Raw genomic sequence first — 18617 nt, forward strand, 5'->3', positions numbered from 1 at the left:
CATGACATCAGATTTACAAATTAGCACAGGACGTCATCTAGCGGCATCTAGCAACTTCCTGCAGGCTTTAGCTACTTCCCACTGGAAATAGTTGGCAACACTGGTAGTTAGTTTGAGTTAATCTCCTGTGATCCCCTAGATGACAAGGAGAGCCCTTGGTAAAGACTAGAATATCTGAGACTGTTTTTTCTTTTCTCTGACAATCCCTTAGGCTGCCGTCTGCCCCAGTGTTAATGTGGCAACAGCCAAAAATATCACACTGCTCACACTGACAAACACTCATGCTAATTTAATCTAGGCAGCATGTGTGACAGTCTGGTATCTGTTTGTGGTTGTAATAGTCCCCTACTCTTTTTAGCTTTGCTTGCTAACTTGTTTTGTACTACAAGATTTATGTGCTTTGTTCAAACAGTATTTGATAAAAATGGTCATCAAATACAATAATTTTAAAGCAAGACTATGTAACTGTTGTTGAACAACATTAAGTACTAAAACATAGCATAAGAGTAGCCCAAATTACAAAGCAATATCTATGTAAAGTTTGCTAACATTCACAAACATTAGCCACCATAAGACAAGACAGTTTTTTTTCTTTTGCAAGAGGAAGAATGTGTTATTTCTTTTAAAAGTTTCACAGTCTCACTTTAAATAAAGTCATATCAACATGACTGTCACGTTTTACCTGTGACCCCCTCTCTCTCCAGGAGGGTCTGTGTACCACCGAGACAGCGCTGGCCATGAACCGCTACATCGGCTCGGCCATGCTTCCCCTCCTCACCCGCTGCGCCCCTCTCTTCGCTGGCACTGAACACTACGCCACCCTCATCGACTCCACTCTGCACACCATCTACCGCCTCTCCAAGGGCCGTTCCCTCACCAAGGCCCAGAGAGATGCCATAGAGGAGTGCCTGCTATCCGTCTGCAAGTGAGGAGCACACAAAACTAGTAGGGTTAAAAGTTTCTGTTGGCTGTGTGCAATAATACAGCAAACACATACCCAACCTTTTATCTCAGCTGACAGGAAAAGAAAAGGTCAGCAGTACAGTTTATCAGCTTTCTAACAAAACTCTATTATAGCTCAAAGCCTGGTTTCCCAAAATATCCTTCTAAGACAGTGTGGCAAAAGTGGTCAGAGTGTAAAGATGCTGTGGTTAAAGACAGCCCAGGGCAGCACTCTTATCTCTCTCTCACCTTGTTCTGCAGGCACCTTCGTCCCTCTATGCTGCAGCAGCTCCTGCGCCGCCTTGTCTTTGATGTGCCCTTGCTAACAGATTACTGCAAGATGCCTCTCAGGGTGGGCAACATTTTCTTCACTTTTCTCACTCTTTTTAAATCCGCTTGGCGTCCTTTATCTTGCTTTTATCTCATTTTCCCTGTTGCCCTGCCTGCATGCCCCAGTTTCAGCTGTTTCCTGTCTGCCTCATTATCATCATTTTATTGTTTTCTTTCCAAATAAACCTAACCTGTGTTTTGTCAGTGTGGTCACGCTTTATTACCTCAGGTTATTAGATTGTTAGCTTTGTTGGAAGGTACCAACAGCTTATTTCAACGACCTTAAAGGTCTACCTTTAATATAATGTTGCTGGTGTTTACCTCTCTCTCATGCTCTCACACACTCACTCAAATGCACACAGTTGCAACACACCCGTGGTGTTAATCATGTGGCATGGAAGAAGCAGGCAGCTAGAGGAGGGAAAACAAGGGGATGAAGTATTGGACTGTGTGATTACAGGCTTGTTGGCTCCACTGCTACACTCCATCCGTCTGGCCACAGGAGAGAAATACTGGCAATGTAATAGAATGTGACTGGCCTGTGAAATGGTGGACACACTTGTGCTTTACTTTCATGTACACATTTGGATTTCATTTGTGCGTGTGAGTGTGGGAGAGCCGATTTCCTTTGAGGTGCTATTTACTATACATGCATGGCCTAGTGCCAGTGTGTTGTTGAGCGTGTATGTGTACTGGCTGCATGCTTGTTGCCTGCAATTGAAAACACAGTTAACTGTCCTGTTTGCCAAAGGATATATTTTACTCGGCATGTCTTGACCTTTGCTTTCTGCGTGTCCTCCAGCTGCTAACCAACCACTATGAGCAGAACTGGAAGTACTACTGCCTCCCGTCGGGCTGGGGCAGTTACGGCACCGCATCCGAGGATGAACTACTGCTCACCAAGAAGATCTTCTGGGGCGTGTTTGATTCTCTGTCCCAGAGGGTGAGGGTTCACTTATCTATTTCACTTTAGATGGGAAAACATCAGCAGTTTTTAGCAATTTGGTTGTGACTTGTTTTTGACTTTGTAAACATTTACATGTGTTTGGCCAAAGGTATGACTCTGAATCTACTGTGTGTCAAGAAAAAAAACATTTTGTGCCAGCTAATTTGGAGTACAGTGGTATGAAACTGCAATACCACAAATGCTTTTCATACAAAAGTGATAAACGGTCAAATAAAAGTACCTCATGACAGTCTTGATTAACACTTATGTATGCGGGCGATATATTGGCACAGATATCTTGAGGGTCTGTTCGTAATACAGATGGCTGGAATCAGCACATCTCTCTAAATGCACACTCATGAAAGGGGGCTGTGCAAAGGGCCAGCCTGAAAACATCAATATCTGGACAGGCATCATTGATCGGAAGCCTCTAGCACGCTAGTTCTTCAGCTTTTAGAATAATTCTTCATTAATGTCTTTTCTGCTGCCTGCTGCGCTGCTACTTTGATTGGAGCAGATTTATAGCTTTATTTAAGTCCCAGCTTATATGAACAACTAAACACATTACTCTCACTAAAAATACTATTTGCAGAAATGTATTGTCTGTACAAACTGACTTAAATTATATATTTAACACTGTAACTTACTTTCTCTCTCCATGCAGAAATATGACCCAGAGCTATTCAAGATGGCCATGCCTTGCCTCAGTGCCATAGCTGGAGCTTTGCCACCTGACTACGTGGATGCCTCCATTAGTACTACTGTGGAGAAGCCTGTTTCTGTAGACGCTCAGGGCAACTTTGACCCCAAACCCATCAATACTGCTAAGTAAGCCCTACTGAACCCACACGTCTGTGAGAAATACAGTACCAGTCTGACTTTCTACATCACACCTTGTTTTAAGTGCTGTGATGAAACATACAGTAACATGCATCTGCACACAATTATTGATTAATTGTCACACTTGTTTTCCAGCATTGCTCTTCCAGAGAAGCTTGAGCACTTTGCCAACAAATATGCAGAGCATGCTCATGAGAAATGGTCAGCAGAGAAGGTAAGGCCGAAAATAAGAGCCTCCATCTGGGAAAATGGTTATTAAATGGTGTAATGTTAGATGTGGAACGAGTCACGAGTGTTGTAAGAAAAGAAGAAGACACTTAAGATGTCTCTCCTTAAAGACATACTGCACACAATAATCAGCTCAACAGCATTTCAACCACATGAAAGAGGAAAATCAGATCAATTTCTTGATGTTGTTCTTTTTTCCAATATTACAACATTGTTCCCTTTGGTGGTGATGCCTCCTTTTTGTTATTACTCTGGGCATGCTGACAATAATTGTGCTACTCTGTGTAGAGGGCCGGTGCTCTTTTTTGTGCCAACTGCTTAGCCTGCATTGTTGCATCTGTCAAAAAATTTAACAACAGCTGAGAACAGCAAGAACTGAATGTACCGTGACTACTTAATGTATAAGATTCAAGATTCAAAAAACTTTGTCTATCACATAATGATAGAAAATTGTCTTAGGTTAGGGGCTCACAAACAACATAAAAACATACACCCATAAAAGACTCAGATAAAATTACTTTAAAACACAAACTATTCCATAAATAAATAAGAGCAGTTGTACAAAACTGGATTAAAAAATAGTGACAGTCTATTTGGCCTTGTTTCAAATGGATATTGCAGTGGGAATGAAAGAGTTTTATAAGTTCTCCTTTTGGCCAGAGGTGCTTTAAAGTGGCTGCCTGATGGGAATAGCTGAGAGAAGTGGTGAAGGGGGTGTGAAGGGTCCTTAGTGATGGAGTATGCCTTTCTTTTTACTGTGTGACTGTAAAGGTCTAAGAGTTCGGTTTGAGTGGGTGGCAGTGATTTTGGTTGTGTGTTTGATGATTCTTGTGAGTTTTTTCTTGCTTTTCTCTGTGAGGAAGTTGTGCTTTTTCAATGAGTGACCTGTTAAAATGTCCTGTCTGACATTAAAAGCCTCCTCAGGAGAAACATGCGCTGTTGGGCTTTTTTTTGAAACCCCATCTGCATGTTGTGTGAAGGACAGGTGGTGGTTGAACTCAGGGCACTTAAAGATCTCGACCTGTTCCACCACCTAATACCCTCCTGCCTGAGTGGTCCAGTGGTGTCAGGTGCCCGGCACCCCCCACAACACAGCTCTTTGGTCTTACTAATGTTCAGTTCCAGGGAGCTCTCCTGGAACCAGAGGACCATGGTGTCCACATACTGCTTTAATGAGTACTGGAAGCACTCATCTGTCAGGCGGGCCACTAAGGCTATGTCATCAGCATATTTAAGTGACAGTCCATTGCTGGTGATTTCATTTGTGTATATGGAGAAGAGGATGGGTGACAAGACACAGCCCTGTGGGACTGTGGGGCTGAATTTAAGACTGTTCACTCTGATATGTTGGGGTCTGTCCTTTAAATAATCCTTAATCCATGAAACCAGTGTTGTGTTGACTTGTAGTTATTGGAGGCAGTGCAGAAGTGTGTTTGTGTTTACTGTAATAAAAACAGATGAAAAGTCCATGAATAAAATCCTGACATATGAGTTTGGAGAGTTGAGGTGCCTAGCCACTGTATGCAGAAGAGTTAGGGTAGCAACTCCCCGTTTTGCCTTGTAGGCAAACTGGAGTGGGTCCATCACGGTGATAAGCTCCCCAGTGACCACCCTCTCCATTCATTTGTAGAGGATAGAGGTGAGTGCCACAGGCCTGAAATCATTCATGGCTTTGTCATGGGGCTTTTGGGGAACAGGGATGATGATTGTCTCCATGCCCTGGGGACGAAGCTGGCATTCATGAACAGCTGGAAAAGCTGTGCCACCACACCGCCGCAGCTAAGCCACACACTCTTTCAGTTGGCAGCTCCTTGAGTCTGTCCGGTCCAGGAGTTTTCCTTGGTTATAGCTTGGAGAGGATGGAAACAACCCTCCGCTCCTCCATCCTCCTCCTTGGTGCAGGGGCGTAGCTGGTGTTGGTCGGGGTCTAGTCCTCCCCGGGTTTAGTCCTGTTGAACTTGGCGTAGAAGATGGTTAGCTGCTCTGCGAAGGAGGCGGGGTCTGGGCACTGTATCTGGGCTGGTTTCTGAGCTCTCCCCATCATGGTGTTGAGACCCTGCCACACATCCCTCGCATTTCCCCCGGTGAACTTGTCCTCCATTTTATTTTTGTAGTGGAGCTTGGCCAGCTTGGTTTTGTGCTTCAGCTCAATTTTCAGTTCATTGACACTTTTTTTTCTCTCCCTGTATGAATGTTATTTTTTTGAGGTTGAGACAGTGTTTCAGATCTCTGGTGACCCAGGGCTTATTATTAGGATAATACTTAATCTCTCACCCAGTCTTTCAAATAATAAATCATGTCCAGGAGGGGCTCTGAATGCAATAAAGATACTTTTACCCTTATACATTCCACTGCGCTTGTTCCTCAGGTGTTGCTGGGGTGGAAATATGGAGACTGTGTGGATGAGAAGGCTAAGACTCACCCTCAGCTAAGGACCTACAAAGCCCTGACAGAGAAGGTACAGAATGTCAGATTTGTGAAGAGGATGAACATGGATTGAAAAGATAAAGTCTTATGTCCTTTTCACCCTTTCTTCTTCTGTGCTTCAGGAGAAGGAGATTTACAGATGGCCAATTAGGGAGTCCCTGAAGAGTATGCTGGCAATGGGATGGAGCATCGACAGGACCAAGGATGGAGAGAGCATGTCTCAACAGAGGGAGAATGAGAAAATGCGAAAGATCTCTCAAGCCTCACAGGTACAATGCAATCAAGAAGACAGAGACAAATTCTAACATTGGAAGTACTTGTTCGTCAAAAATGTTTGAAACGGAAAATGCTGTTGCACCAATCCAAACGACTGCTTATGCGCCGTAAACGGTTCAAAATGCAGATGTATGGAGATATAATCTTCTAATGAAAATCTAATATATTCATAATGCCTGAAAATGAAATCTTAATCTTTGTAAATCTTGAAGGCCCTTATTAAACATTTTTTTTTTGTGTTGATTTTTATGTCTCTTTCACCAACCCCTTAAACAAGCAGATTTATATAAGTCATTAAAATGAGCAATTGTTGCTATTATTAAGAATATCTTCACTTTTAAGATAATAGTTGTCAGGGGTTACATAGCAGAGTGTATGTATGTGTGTAAGCATGCAGATCAGACAGCTATTAACTGGTGGCACAAAGATGATTTTGTAGGTGATCTTGTATAATAGGCTGGAAAAACTAAAGAGACAGTATACTAATCCTATAACAAATGCTACCAAAGCAGAAATCTTGTGTTATTATAGTGTTATTTCATAGCTAATATCACACTGTATCTCATTGTACGTCTGCATCCTGTTGAACACTCCCAGGCAAATGGATTTAATCCCAGCCCAATAGACACGAGCAACGTGGTTCTATCCAGAGAATTGCAGGTGGGTGACCGCACATTTGTTTTGTTGTACTTTTTTTTTCTTTTCTCTTTTTTACATCAAAAGATAACTCACTCTGAATACGAGATGAAAAGCAATGTTTCTTGAATGCTGATGAGCAATGTGGGCGGGAACGTGCTCCTCGCTGAGATGCACCGTTTGTCTCTTTTGTCTTTGGTCTAAGGGGATGGTGGAGGTGGTGGCTGAGAATTACCATAACATCTGGGCCAAGAAGAAAAAGAGTGACCTTGGAAGTAGAGGTGATTTGCTAATGAAGTCAATCACAGACCTGGTTTACGCACAGATACATGCAAAACAGAGAAGACAGTGTGTGCTTGTGTTTTTGTTTGTTTGTGTGTGTGTGTGTGTGTGTGTGTGGGTGTGTGTGGGTGGATGCAAAGCGCGGTCGTTGGAGTGGTTTTATGTGCCTGTGAGCATATGCGTGTGTCTGACTCGCTGATCTTGACTAAATAGGTTGAGCTGAGTGGTGCATCCACTCCATGTCACTTCACACAGACACTCAGCAGATAGCCATGGCTGATTAACACTTATTGAACACTGGGGTTGTCTGTGGTTTCAGGTGGAGGAACACACCCTCTGCTGGTGCCCTATGACACACTGACAGCCAAGGAGAAGGCCCGTGATCGAGAGAAGGCACAGGACCTTTTCCGCTTCCTGCAAATCAATGGCTATAGCATCACAAGGTCAACACATACTGCACAGGGCGTGCCACCTGAATATATTATCATGTTGATGTCTTGCAGAAACTTTACATTACTTCATAACTTTAATGTTTGATGCATATAGTTACCATCAATGCTATTGAAAGAGAAATTATTTATAGCTAAATTCTTATCGTGTTGCAGAGGTCTGAAGGACTTAGAGCAGGATTCATCTTCCATGGAGAAAAGGTTTGCCTATAAGTTCCTCAAGAAGCTGCTCAAGTATGTTGACTCAGCCCAGGAGTTCATCGCCCACTTGGGTAAGATTATACAACATAGGACATGGCGACAAGAGACACGTTAAAGTCTTGTAACTTAATGTTAAATAATAGTTTAATGTTCTTAATCCAGAGGCCATGGCTGCCAGTGGGAAAACAGACAGGTCACCTCATGAACAAGAAATCAAGTTTTTTGCCAAAGTAAGGATGTGATGCATTTAAGAATTGAACTCTTCCAAATGTTATTTCCAGCAAGCTGATTCTATTTTATTGTCATTGATGTCCTCCTCCAGGTTCTCCTCCCTCTCATCGACCAGTATTTCAAGAACCACTCTCTCTATTTCCTCTCCTCGCCCAATAAGAACCTGAGCAGCAGCGGTTACGCCTCCAACAAGGAGAAGGAGATGGTCACCAGGTACATGAAACATTCAGTTTCATTTATCCACAGCAGCATAGCATGCCAGTAACTCTTCACCATTCTTTATTTAAAAATTTACACTCTTATAATCTGTATTTCTAATCTTCCCTCCAAGAGTTGACTCCTTGTAATTTTCTGATTTCCTTCCCTTTTCTAACCTTCACACCTCCAGCCTGTTTTGTAAACTGGCAGCTCTTGTCAGACATAGGATTTCACTCTTTGGTAAGCTGATTAATACTGACTGGTCAGCCGTGTATGTGTATATGTGTTGTGTGTGTTCTTGTCATTTCATCACTATATGTCACTATAAGTTTTTTTTCTCTTGGGTGACTTTTTGACTCATGAACTGTAGTGTCTTTTCTTAAGCAGTGTATTAACAGTGGCATTGAAGGCAATCTTAAACATATAGTCTGCAGTGCAGACCTATTAGCTTTTTGAGTAACTTTTATTTTACAGTACATAAAGCATAAACATAATACTGTAATTTGATCGGTAGTTCTTGTTGGCTCATGACCATGAACCAAGGCCCTTAAACATGGTTTCAGTGTGTATGTTCACATCATAATGATTGCTTTTGTGCATGTGGTGTCTTGTAGGGAGTGACTCCACCACCATGGTGAGCTGTCTGCACATCCTGGCGCACACCTTGGACACCAGGTGGGTAATAATTTGGCAGCACATAAAACTCACAAGGAACCTGGCACCTCTGCCTTTTCTTCTTGAAATGTAAAGTTTAGTAAATGTGAACAAAAGCCCTCAGTTTGATAATGACTTTTCCAGTGTAACGCTATAACTTCAAGAGAAGTATATTTGTCATGAACATTTTCTTTTTAACAGTTATTACTTCAGCGTCTTGTGGGAGGTGCTGACATTAACAAAGAGCATCCTCTGGCATTTAAATAAGCAAAACAAATTTCATGCAGCACATGTTGCCCAAAGCATAAAATGTTCTTTAGAGACAATGTACTGTTTGTTAATGCAGCTCACACATAATGAGGCTAAATCAGCAATGTATTATTGTGTCTCGTTTGTGCTGAAGAGCTACAGCTGATGCCCACAGACTCTGTCTTTCATTTCTCCTTCCTACTGGGACACATCAAGGCTTAACAATGGGTAATTCATTTAGCAATGTTATGAACTGTGAAATGCTGAAAATGGACAGACTAATCATATTAATGCATTGTGCTATTTCAGAGTGTCGTACAGTATTTCTAAGCTCCAACATTCACCTTGGATTTAAATATTCACCTAATTCATTAAATAAATCATTCATCTTTCAGTGTACGGGCGGTCAGGTTGATACGCACGTCTCATATATCATGACTAAAACCTTCACTGACTGAGAATGAAGTAATTGCATACGTGAGTGTGTACTACTGTGGATAAACAGTGCTGTCTTTTGCATACCAAGGGTTATCCAGTGGTTTATTATAGCCCTGCCCTTGCATATCTCCTCATTTGATTTCAGTCGTTTATCACGCTCACTTTTCACTCCGACAGGACAGTGATGAAGTCGGGCTCAGAGCTGGTGAGGATGGGGCTGAGGACGTTCTTTGAGAACGCTGCAGAGGACCTGGAGAAGACTTTCGAGAATCTTAAGCTGGGGAAGTTCACTCACTCTCGCTCGCAGATGAAAGGGGTGTCGCAGAATATCAACTACACCACTGTAGCTCTGCTCCCCATCCTAACCGCTCTGTTTGAGCACATCACTCAGCACCACTTTGGAGTCGATCTGCTTCGTGAGTCCCAACAGTAAAGGAATGATCTAATGTGTTGTTCGAAAGGCTGCTAAAGAACTCTGAGTCAAGTGTCAATGTGCTGTTTATTATAACACAGTGACTACATACTTCTTACATCCTGACATCATTATAGTTTGTAGGACATTGTGTCATTATGTCACTCACTTATTTACACAAATGTACATTGCAGATTTCCCCAACAAATATAAATTAACATAATAATGAGGGTGTTCATATCAGCCTGTATACAGCATTTATTTGCTCAGTTAATTGCCTTTTTAACACTGGGTACAGTGTACAACTAGGTATATCTATATCATGGTTATTGCAGGACAGTACACAGCTTAGGTTGTTTGTCATACTTTCTATTTATTATGTTTTTTCTAGTGGATGACGTCCAAGTGTCCTGCTATCGAATCCTGACCAGCCTCTATGCGCTGGGCACTGGGAAAAACATCTACGTAGAAAGGTATCCCAGCTTAAAAGTAGTGTTTCAGCACTTCAGTAGCTAAATTCACTGGTTTTCAGTGCAGGCTTCACTCACTCTCACCCTCCCTGTGCCCCTCAGACAGCTGCCAGCTCTCGGTCAGTGTCTGGCCACCCTGGCCGGGGCCATGCCTGTGGCTTTCCTGGAGCCACTGCTCAACACGTACAACCCCTGCTCTGTCTATAATACCAAAAGTGCACGTGAACGAGCCAGTAAGTCATGTAATTGTTCTAGAATAAAAGAGTTCATTGTGTGTGTGAGTGCCAAATCAATTAGCTATCATTATAAATCTACAGTATGATAAGAAAACACAAGCTGAAGACGTAGTTGTATAGATTTGTAATCACATATTAAACCTCTATGGTGTTTTTAGTCCTCGGCATTTCAGACTCAGTTGAAGAGATGTGTCCTGGGATGCCGCGGTTGGACGGCCTGATGAAGGACATCAATGACATGGCTGAGTCTGGAGCACGGTACACAGAAATGCCTCACGTGATCGAGGTGGTGCTGCCCATGTTGTGTAACTATCTGTCCTACTGGTGGGAGAGGGGACCTGAGAACCAGCCGGCCAGCGGGGGCAGCATCTGCTGCACCACCGTCACCTCGGAGCACCTCAGCGTCATTCTCGGCAATATCCTCAAGATCCTCAATAACAACCTGGGCATTGATGAGGCCTCCTGGATGAAGAGGATTGCAGGTGGGCCTGGATTATTGCAGCTTAATATATCCCGAGGCCACAGGAGTCTGCCTCAGCACACTCAGTCTAATATCTTTATTGTATCAAAAACATAGGCAAGATCTTTTTATGTAGTTATTTTTCTAAATGACAGTGTAATAGTCACCCCATCCCACAGGATTCCTGCATGAACCATGGGACCTGCATGATTACCACTGCAATTTTATCCTGTATTGGCAATTCAGCATTGTGAGGATAACTGTAATGTCTTTGTATAGCCATGATGTCTATTACTGCTAATGCTGACTGTCTTGTTTTGTGTTTTTTTGTTCCCAAAAATATGAAAAGTTAAATGCAACAGTAAAATACCAGCAAAGGAGCTTCATCTTTGAGTTTAGAACAGGAAATTTTGTAAATGTAAAAGCTTTCATGGTTGAATTGCTAGTGTGATGTACTATTATTTAGAATTAGGTGAAATATTGGAATTTATTTATATAAAATGCTACTGAAATGCTAAAAAACTTTCTGATATACCAACACATTTGAAATTAAATTGAGCAACAGTAATAAAGTGACTTCTGTCTTTTTTTTCACTGTTTGTGTTTATAGTCTATGTGCAACCCATCATCAGCAAGGCTCGTGCAGACCTGCTCAAGAGCCACTTCCTGCCTACACTGGAGAAGCTGAAGAAGAAGACGGTGAAGGTTGTGGCTGAGGAGGAGCTGTTGAAGGCGGACAGTAAAGGAGACACCCAGGAGGCCGAGCTGCTCATCCTGGATGAGTTTGCTGTCCTCTGCAGGGACCTGTACGCCTTTTACCCCATGCTCATCCGCTACGTAGACAACAACAGGTTAGCTCACCGACTAGTGGATGACATGGGGCACGTGTTCGTATGAAAGAGAGAAAACACAATCTCTTCTGCTCTCTGCTGCAGGTCCAGGTGGCTGAAAGAACCAGACGCTGACTCCAATGAGCTCTTCAGAATGGTCGCTGAAATCTTTATCCTCTGGTGCAAGTCACATGTAAGTTTTCTGATCTCAACTATGCTACGTGTTGGACCACAAAAAAAACATTAATGGATTAGGCCACTGATACAGCATAAACTAATTTAATTTAGCATTTGTCTTTCTTCAGAATTTCAAAAGAGAAGAGCAGAACTTTGTGGTCCAGAATGAAATCAACAACCTTTCCTTCCTGACTGGAGATAATAAAACTAAGATGGCGAAGGTAGGATTTACATCTACCCACTACTTCTCATATCTTTTTAGTCATGTGTAAATGCACCTTTACCCACTATGTCAAAAAATAATATATGTTAGTGAAATTCTTCATGAGAAAGCAGCTCAAAAAATGATAAAAATAAATAAGCAAGATCTTGGATAAGCACGATATGTGTTAACATTTTCTCTGCCATGTTAACTTTGTGTACATGTGCTAATACAGTATGTTAACATATAAACTGCCCAAGAAAATCTTAGAGGGGCTCTGTGTAAACTTACATATGCCGTACAGTACACACATGTGAGAACTGTCTCTTGTTGAAGCTTGTCTGGATCAGACTTGTGAATGAGAGAAGTAATAAACCTCTTGCTAATAACATGATTATAATGTAAATACAACTGTGTGTGTAAGTGTGTTTGTGTGTGTGATCTTACGCATGCATGCCTGTCACAGTAGATGACAGAAACTAACAGTCATCCCTCAAAAGAAATATTCCCCTGCCCACTTTCACCCTTTATCAGTATTAAAGGGGTTTTAACACTTTATTTCTTTGTCTGCCTGGTGAAGTTGTTTAAAGGCAAACAAATGGTTTTCATTGTAGTGCACGACCACGTGAGGACTATGTGCCTCCATTAATTGCCCTTTCATCCTTTTCTTCTATCTGCTTTTCTCTTTCTGTCTCTCTTGCTATCCCTCTATCTTGAACAGTCCTTTAAGGAAAAGGTAGAGTGATGCAGTGCATGAGCTCTTTACCTGCCAGCTTATTGGCTTATATGCGCCAGTCATGAAGCAGAAAAGCCAATAGCTTATAGCTGTGCATTATAGTCTATAGTGTAGTGATATATTATGTCAACTGATTATTTGTGGCCTTTGCTTCATTCATCACCATGTGTGACACGGTAACTTTGGTCATTCTTCATTGTGTTTAGGGGTGGGACACATCTCATGTGGAGTAATGAAGCCCGGCCCTTCTGTAGCAAATCATGCAATCACATGCCAGTGGTGTGTTTGCAGTTGATGAATTGTTGTTGTGTGTGTGCTGTGTGTGTGTGTGTGTGTGTGTGTCAGTGTATATATTTATCAATATGGAAATTTTTCACTGAGCCGGCTGCTTTACTGTGAGTCAATAGTGCAGTTTTCTCTCACTGGTAACATCTTACCGTTTTAACAGAGCTCATTCTGCTTTTCAGCTGAGGTGTTAGACTTCTAAATACTTAAGTGGCACAGATTTAGTCTGATCACAGATTTTGCCAAGGCTGAAAAATGAATGCCTCAGTCGCCCCTGGCTTTTGTTCAAATACAGTATTAGTGCTCCCACTGTGAAATAAGCTCCAATAAAATACTCTCAAGGTATCAGTTCAAATGTTGAAAGGAAGTGCTTTAGTGCAGCATTAATCTAAGCAAAAGGGAAAATAGTTCTTTTTTATATGTATTACCTTAAAAGACCAGCTTATTAAGTGCCCATAGCACTTTTCTTTACCATTGTTTGTTGTCTGAGGTTAATATCATGATATGTTCAGTCTGGAGGACAAGACCAGGAGAGGAAGCACAAAAAAAGGCGTGGTGAGTTCTACTCTATCCAGACCTCGCTGATTGTGGCTGCTCTGAAGAAGATGTTGCCAATTGGCCTCAACATGTGTACCCCAGGAGACCAAGAGCTCATCTCCCTGGCCAAGACTCGCTATCTCTTGGTGAGACGACTGTTAAATCGCAGCCTGATTTAAGATCCATCCTTTAAAAAACAGATGACAACAGCTGCATTTCAAAATGAGAACGCTTTATATTTGTGTATACTAGAGCAAGTTTTTCTTTTACTACTATTGTTCAACAGAGAGACACAGATGATGAGGTCAAAGACCATATTCGGCAGAATCTTCACCTTCGAGAAAAGGTGAGCATGTTGAAATTAAGTTCATTATTGGAAGTGGTTATCTTTCTTACACTTTATACTGTCTACTATACAGCTCTGTGTTTGACATCCCTCTCTAAAACAGTCAGAAGATCCTGCAGTGAGGTGGCAGCTAAACCTTTACAAGGACATAGTGATGAGGAGTGAGGGCCCTCCAGACCCTGAGAGGGTGGTGGACCGTATCCAGAGGATCTCAGCAGCTGTCTTCAACCTGGAGCAGGTCCAAAAAAAACACATTTCCAACCACATTTTGAGCTGCAACTGACACTTGGTATATGCTGTTGTCAATAAACAAGCGTGCATCATGCAGAGAGCAGTGAAAGAAGACTGTTGTTGAAGGAGATCACCAAACATACAGCTAATGGCACTTTAAATATGCTCCCTAAGACTGATGATGTTTAGGTTATTTAAGGTTTTATATGATGCTTTTTGAGAACTTTTGCCAATGTGGGCATTCATAAATCAGTTCCTGCTTCAGAATATTGTGAGAATATGTGATATATGAATTATGCATGTTGGTAGGTACAGCCACAAAAAAGCATATAGTCTACTGCTTGTTACAACCTGTTTTTTTTACTTGTTTTGACACGGGTGACGAACCACAAATTGTAGTGATCCTTAACAGCAAAGGTGCACTGGGCAGCTTGACCATTTCTGTACCTCGCCTTAGGCACACGATGGGTTCACAATGAGTCACCAAAATACAAAACAGTAGAGATGAGAAAAATACTATGTGTGTCTGATGAAAATGCCAGTTCTCAGCAGTGAGGTTTTTTTTTCTCCATGTTGCCTGGTAGAGAATGCACTGATTAATAATGTGATCTTAATGCTGACACATTTACTCCCATTAGGTGGAGCAACCACTGAGATCCAAGAAATGTGTATGGCAGAAGTTGCTGTCCAAGCAGAGGAAGCGAGCGGTCGTAGCCTGCTTCCGCATGGCTCCACTTTATAATCTGCCAAGGTATTACTGTATACTTACAGAGTTTACACATCTCTTCTACTTTGTAGCTCTCAAATTATGATAAAGAGGCTTATAATGATGAAACATTAGCAGTGGCACAGAGCTCCCTATGGTTCTGCTAACAGATGGGAACTAGTGTAGCAGGCGCTGCAGCATCACCTCTGTTTGCTGGCCAGATACCACCACACTTTCTTCTTCTTCTCCTCTCTGACTCACAACTCCCATTTTCTCTCTTCCTGGGTTGTGACCCTGCATTAATGCACAGCCTCCCCCAGTTTGTAGGACAAATGTCTGGCCCGCAGCTGTTATCAAGGAATAGAAAAAAGGGACACTAGCAATTTCATGCCCTGCTGCTCTGTAACTCAATCACAGGAAGTCAGGCAGAGAGCTACAGTAGGGAGGAAAACAATTATAGGAGACCAACCTGGGGGTGGCCATCCTCAATATGTACTCAGACGATGCCGCCTGCCTGCCTGACAGCATGACTCATTTATTCAGAGTTGTTGACAGTGAAATATGTCCCAGCATAGCTCATAATTATTAGGCAGTATTTACAATGCAGGCACAGTTGATTGTGTTTTGTTTGGAGTAATAGATTCCTGTTTGAGGGATGAATGTGAAGCTTCTGGATAATGTCGACTTTCTCTGAGTTTCACGCATTCCGATGTCATCTTTTCTCTGTTGTCTTTCTATTCAGTCTGAATCTTTGTTCTCTCTTCAATGTCACACTGTACTGTACCTCCCCCCCTCAGGCACAAAAATAATAATTACTTCCTGAATGCCTACCGACATATTTGGCTGGAGATAATGCATGAGAACTCAGACTATGACAGTCTGCTCTCCATGCTGACGGTAATGTAGTGTTGATCCAATGTTGTACACCTTTCTCAACTACCCCTCGCTTTCCTCCAGGCACGGTTGATGTGACAAATCTTAACTCCCATTCAAATATTCCCACTGGTTTTTCCACTGGTCTATCTGTTGATCCAACAGTAAGTCAGAACAGATCTAACTCAAGTCTTAAATTGAAAATTCTGCATGCTGATAAGAGTTGAGGGCTAGATTTTCAGAAAAAACTGATCTGACTAGATCAACAGTCTGGCAGAGAGTGTGTATGTCACAGCTCTTTATTTATTATCAGTTTCCTCTGAGGTGACCAGTTGGATGTGCCAGTACCCTACACTAACCAGTATTAACCTCTCCTAAAGGGACTTCCTCCCATCTTTGCTCTGCTCCTATCTAACCCAGGCTAATCTCCTCTCACCCCTCCCTAGGCATCGCTCTATTAACCTCTTCCTCCTGGCCTATCAGAGAATATGGATAGAAACAGAGGAGTACTCTTTTGAGGAGAAGCTAGTGCAGGACCTTGCAGTAAGTACTTATGTCGTCCCCCAGTGCCCCCGTGTCGGTGCCCGTGTGCTGTGGGGGCGCTGAGCGTTGCCCTTACCACTCTCCTTTACTCGTGTCATTGTCTAAAGTGCTTGAAAGCGCCCCACTCACGTCATGTACCACTGGGGTGCCCTCGCACTTTCACAGTTAGATGCCCATTTTTAGCAAGCATGACATCACCGCTGATGTCAGAGCCAGTAATGTACTGTCCTGTAGTTTGACAGCATCCAGCAGGGGTAAGAGAGCATCCAGTCATGATGCTCCGACTTACCAATGAAATTTATGAAAGTTGTGGTGTCTTTCCTAAATTTTCACAATCATACAACTTCACTGTCATACATTGAATTTGTTGTAATGAAAGCAGAGGAAATATAGAACGTTCCTGCTTTCTTTACAGCCTCGCCAAAGTGCTTCAAAATTGTTTTGCACTTTGTAGCGCATGAGAATCTATGGTTTACATAGATTGATTAAAATGCTTACAGGCTTTATGAGCTAGAGTTTAATGAATTCTGTTTAAATGTTTCTGTAAATGCAGTTTTATGATAAGAGGCTATCATGCAGGCACTTTGGAACCACGCGCACAAACCGCACTGTCCAGTGGGCATGTTTTGTTTTTTTTCAACAATGAAATGAAGATAAAATCTGAATTAATACAACTTTTGAGAATCTAATATCCTTTTCACCCTCTTAATAGTCATATCATTTTCACATTATGTGGATTTAAAGCCACGGGGCATCACAAAAGAAGTTAAGAGTAGAACTTTCTAGCCAACCACAAACACATATTTGCAATCCCTCAAAAAATAGTTCCAATGTGTCTGATATCATGAGTGGTCTCTGCTCCTTCATAACAATAGAGTGGTTGAAGACAGAGCGGTCATGGAGAGTCACGCTTAACTACATTCTACACCCTTAAACGCTGCTTAACATCACCCTCTTTGTGTCAGATGTGTGTGTGCCAGCATGTGTGCGGATGTGTCTGCGACTGACTACATGTTTGTGCTTGTAATTCATCATCTGCATGCTACCAGTGTATCCAATCAATGTCTTTTTCCTGATACAACTTGATTCTCTTAAGGTAAGTGGTGTATAGCAAAATGAGTGAAATATTACAGCACTATCTATACAAAGTGCTTTCACATTTTAGTGGCTCATATGAGTTGATATCGAGAGAACATGCCTGAGCTCCAATATTGACTTGTATGGATTTGTCCAGAAAACGCAGCCCAAAGTGGAGGAGGAGGAAGAGGAGGAGGTCAGAAAGCAGCCTGACCCTCTTCACCAGCTCATACTGCATTTCAGCCACAACGCTCTGACTGAGTGCAGGTAAATACACACTCACTGTCACACACCTGGCACCAGCACACTTTGCTCCATCTGTGCTGGATAATAGTTTTGGCTTGCCTCTCAGCTAATAAAGAGTTGCATTAAGCTAATAATCATTATAATCATTGCCATATATTTCATACTTGAGAGAGAAACACAAGCAGTTTTTTTACTGTACGTATATTGCAGTGGCTATAAATATGATCACGTGTGATTGTGTGCTAAACAAGGTTTAACCTGCGGATATTTATCTCCCTTTTTCGTTAGTTCTTTGGAAGAGGATCCCTTGTATATTGCATATGCAGATATGATGGCAAAGGTATTTCATTCTCTAAATTGCTTCTACCTTGATGTATGCTGTTTAGCAAAGTTTTGCAGGATTTACATTCTGTTTTCTCTTTCAGAGTTGTGCAGAAGGTGAAGAAGAAGAAGATGAGGAGGGAAAAGAGAAAACATTTGAGGTGCTATTGATGTCTCAGGGATATATACTGTTCTGCTTTTCACTTTGTTTTTGATTCATACGCAGCATTAGTGCATATTATGATGTCCTACAGGAAAAGGAGATGGAGAAACAAAAGATGTTGTACCAGCAAGCCAGACTGCATGACCGGGGGGCTGCGGAGATGGTGCTCCAGATGATCAGTGCCAGCAAAGGTAGGAGAACGCACATTCACCTGTCCACCTTCATACAATTAGCACCTGTGATATAACTGTGTTCTATGACTTGTGGTCATCAGGTCGACTCGGTGCTATGGTGACTTTCACCCTTAAACTGGGCATCTCTATACTCAACGGGGGAAACATACTGGTCCAGCAGGTACACAGACTGTAGCTCTTCATGCAGATATTGTTTGGTTAATAGCATCAACCTGCTATTTATTGTATTTTATTTTTTTCCCTTG

General features: G+C 42.1%; 1 protein-coding gene across 4 annotated transcripts in view; it reads left to right on the plus strand.

Annotated features, from left to right (window-relative positions):
* LOC122998356 (ryanodine receptor 3-like) overlaps positions 1-18617 on the plus strand; it is a 112733-nt gene that overhangs the window by 78998 nt on the left and 15118 nt on the right. For 3 of the 4 annotated variants that reach the window (XM_044375207.1, XM_044375208.1, XM_044375209.1), the window contains 32 exons: positions 705-925; positions 1204-1294; positions 2075-2215; positions 2883-3046; positions 3194-3272; positions 5655-5744; positions 5836-5982; positions 6587-6649; positions 6831-6906; positions 7227-7350; positions 7513-7628; positions 7720-7787; positions 7880-8001; positions 8177-8226; positions 8601-8661; positions 9505-9743; positions 10131-10212; positions 10312-10442; positions 10604-10927; positions 11516-11756; positions 11841-11928; positions 12041-12133; positions 13648-13818; positions 13959-14018; positions 14122-14256; positions 14888-15000; positions 16275-16371; positions 17606-17715; positions 17983-18034; positions 18120-18176; positions 18270-18369; positions 18453-18532. In XM_044375207.1, coding sequence (XP_044231142.1) covers positions 705-925; positions 1204-1294; positions 2075-2215; positions 2883-3046; positions 3194-3272; positions 5655-5744; positions 5836-5982; positions 6587-6649; positions 6831-6906; positions 7227-7350; positions 7513-7628; positions 7720-7787; positions 7880-8001; positions 8177-8226; positions 8601-8661; positions 9505-9743; positions 10131-10212; positions 10312-10442; positions 10604-10927; positions 11516-11756; positions 11841-11928; positions 12041-12133; positions 13648-13818; positions 13959-14018; positions 14122-14256; positions 14888-15000; positions 16275-16371; positions 17606-17715; positions 17983-18034; positions 18120-18176; positions 18270-18369; positions 18453-18532 — 3786 coding nt within the window. Of the gene's footprint in view, positions 1-704; positions 926-1203; positions 1295-2074; positions 2216-2882; positions 3047-3193; positions 3273-5654; positions 5745-5835; positions 5983-6586; positions 6650-6830; positions 6907-7226; positions 7351-7512; positions 7629-7719; positions 7788-7879; positions 8002-8176; positions 8227-8600; positions 8662-9504; positions 9744-10130; positions 10213-10311; positions 10443-10603; positions 10928-11515; positions 11757-11840; positions 11929-12040; positions 12134-13647; positions 13819-13958; positions 14019-14121; positions 14257-14887; positions 15001-15752; positions 15853-16274; positions 16372-17605; positions 17716-17982; positions 18035-18119; positions 18177-18269; positions 18370-18452; positions 18533-18617 lie in introns of all 4 variants that reach the window. The other variant, XM_044375205.1, reaches the window with a different exon arrangement.

The sequence above is a fragment of the Thunnus albacares genome, chromosome 15, assembly GCF_914725855.1.
Source record: "Thunnus albacares chromosome 15, fThuAlb1.1, whole genome shotgun sequence".
Taxonomy (NCBI): Eukaryota; Metazoa; Chordata; class Actinopteri; order Scombriformes; family Scombridae; genus Thunnus; species Thunnus albacares.